The sequence below is a fragment of the Olea europaea genome, unplaced genomic scaffold (genome assembly GCF_002742605.1).
Source record: "Olea europaea var. sylvestris unplaced genomic scaffold, O_europaea_v1 scaffold511, whole genome shotgun sequence".
In the NCBI taxonomy this organism is placed as follows: Eukaryota; Viridiplantae; Streptophyta; class Magnoliopsida; order Lamiales; family Oleaceae; genus Olea; species Olea europaea.
This window is the reverse complement of record NW_019263428.1, coordinates 286,728-288,835: the sequence shown is the minus strand read 5'-3', so window position 1 is coordinate 288,835 and position 2,108 is coordinate 286,728. Positions and strand designations below refer to the sequence as shown.

The window sequence follows — 2,108 nt, the reverse complement described above, 5'->3', positions numbered from 1 at the left end:
GTGTGTGTGTGCATAATCAATTCAATCACATACCTTTTTCAAATTGGACTCATCCCGACCCTCAATGGTCAATTATTTCGCTCTTCGCTCGTTGGATGCACACCCTCAAACTTGATTTTGTAACTATTTTCCCAAGGTGTAGTGTATGGTTAAATTTATATACTATTACTTACCATCTCTAGTTTGGTTAGATTTTACTAATTGTAGCTCAACACATCAATAAATGAGGATTCTCCTTAATTTTGATCGATACAACCTCCAAGAATCAACTAAGCTACTAATCCCTTATCAAAGGTTTAATTCTCTAAAATAAGTGTTTGGAACTTAATCAAAGCATGTAGTGCGTCTTCTGTTTCATGCACTTGCTTTTTTCATTTAGGGTAGCTTCACAACATGGCAGCTTTTTCCCTTCTATGCAATGATTAGTGCAATGCCCCTCATTAAACACTTATTCTCGAAAATCGATCTTTAACTTAAGATTTTCACCTAATTATCATCTCATTGGTCTTAAGCAATCCACACAAAATTTAACACACATGGAATCCACATCTATCTCAATGTCTCCCCACAACAGCTCAACCACCCCAAACTATCCTATAATTGGTTTAGTTGAAATATTATTATTATTATTCTCAGGCCCCCGCCCCCAAAAATCCCCCCCGGCTGTAAGGCATCTCTCTCTCTCTCTCTTATACGGCGCCGGCCAGAAGCCACAGCGCCGGCCGTGCCGGCGCCGTCGGCAGCAGCGCCCCGGCTGCTGCCTGCACGCTGCTGCAAAATGCAGCAGCCAGCGCCGGCGGCGACACCGCCGCCGGCCATGTGTGGTAAAAATTTTTTTTTTTTTTTTTTTTTTTTTTTGGAAACATTTTGATTCCTTCCCCCAACCTAAATGAAACATTGTCCTCAATGAAAAGATAAAATGTGCAAAATATATGAAGGACAATAAGGAACAAAATTTTGAACAAAGGGACGGGTTTTGAGCTTTACTTGGAAAGTCTGTATAAACTTGGCCTAAATGAACCTTCAATTTCATTAGTGAAAAAAAAAATAACAATAAAAGAAACACACCTAAAAAAAAACACACAACATTATAAAACTAAAAATAAACATACAAAATAAAATAAAAAGAAAAGGGTATCAATCTTTAGAATCATGTATAGCAACGGACTCTTCCAATTTAGAGAAATTCTCAAAAAATGGTTTCAAATCGAGCTTTGGTTCTTTTTTCAAATGTATAATACTGATGCTGCCATGTATGTAAATACGTGTTTCAATTAATTACATTTTTAACCATGTATTTATGGAAATTGAATTTACGGCAAGAGAATTGAAATTAGAGAATAACATTAGTGTTTTTAAACAAAGTGAATGTAAAATGCCTTGTAAATGATATATCTTGAAGCACTTTTAGATGCTAATCACACTCCCAACCAAGATATTGCTAGTCTCTAGCAATAAAAATTCAAAAATAGTTCAAATGATATAGCTTGTCGTATTTGCCTTAGGATTTGAAATTGCTTATCAAAATTCTTCTAAGGTTTGCTACCAAAATATAGTCTAACTTGTCCAATGCTCGACCAGCTTGTGTGTGTGGATAATCAATTTAATCACATACTTTTTTAAATTGGACTCATCACTACCCTCAATGGTCAATTATTTCTCTCTTCTCTCGTGGGATGCACACCCTCAAACTTGATTTTCTAACTATTTTCCCAAGGTGTGATTTATGGTTAAATTTATATAATATTACTCACCCTCTCTAGTTTGGTTAGATTTCACAAATTGTAGCTCAACATATCAATAAATGAGGATTCTCCTTAATTTTGACTGATACAACCTCCAAGAATCAACTAAGCTACTAATCCCTTATCAAAGGTCTAATTCTCTAAAATAAGTGTTTGGGACTCAATCAAGGCATGTAGTGCGTCTTCTGTTTCATGCACCTGCTTTTTTCAAGTTTGCCATGCGTATTCTATTTCATGCACTAGCCTATCTCTTTTTATGTATATAATTGTCCTCATTGGGCTCTTTTAGGGTAGCTTTCACAACATGGCAGCTTTTTCCCTTCTATGCGATGATTAGTGCAATGCCCCTCATTAAACACTTAT

At 36.0% G+C, this 2,108-nt stretch overlaps 1 protein-coding gene across 1 annotated transcript in view; it reads right to left on the bottom strand.

Annotated features, from left to right (window-relative positions):
• Positions 1–983: 983 nt before the first annotated feature.
• Positions 984–2,108, bottom strand: part of LOC111388632 — a 3,894-nt gene continuing 2,769 nt past the window's right edge. The window contains exon 2 of the mRNA XM_023013388.1: positions 984–1,021. Coding sequence (XP_022869156.1) covers positions 984–1,021 — 38 coding nt within the window. The remainder of the gene's footprint in view (positions 1,022–2,108) is intronic.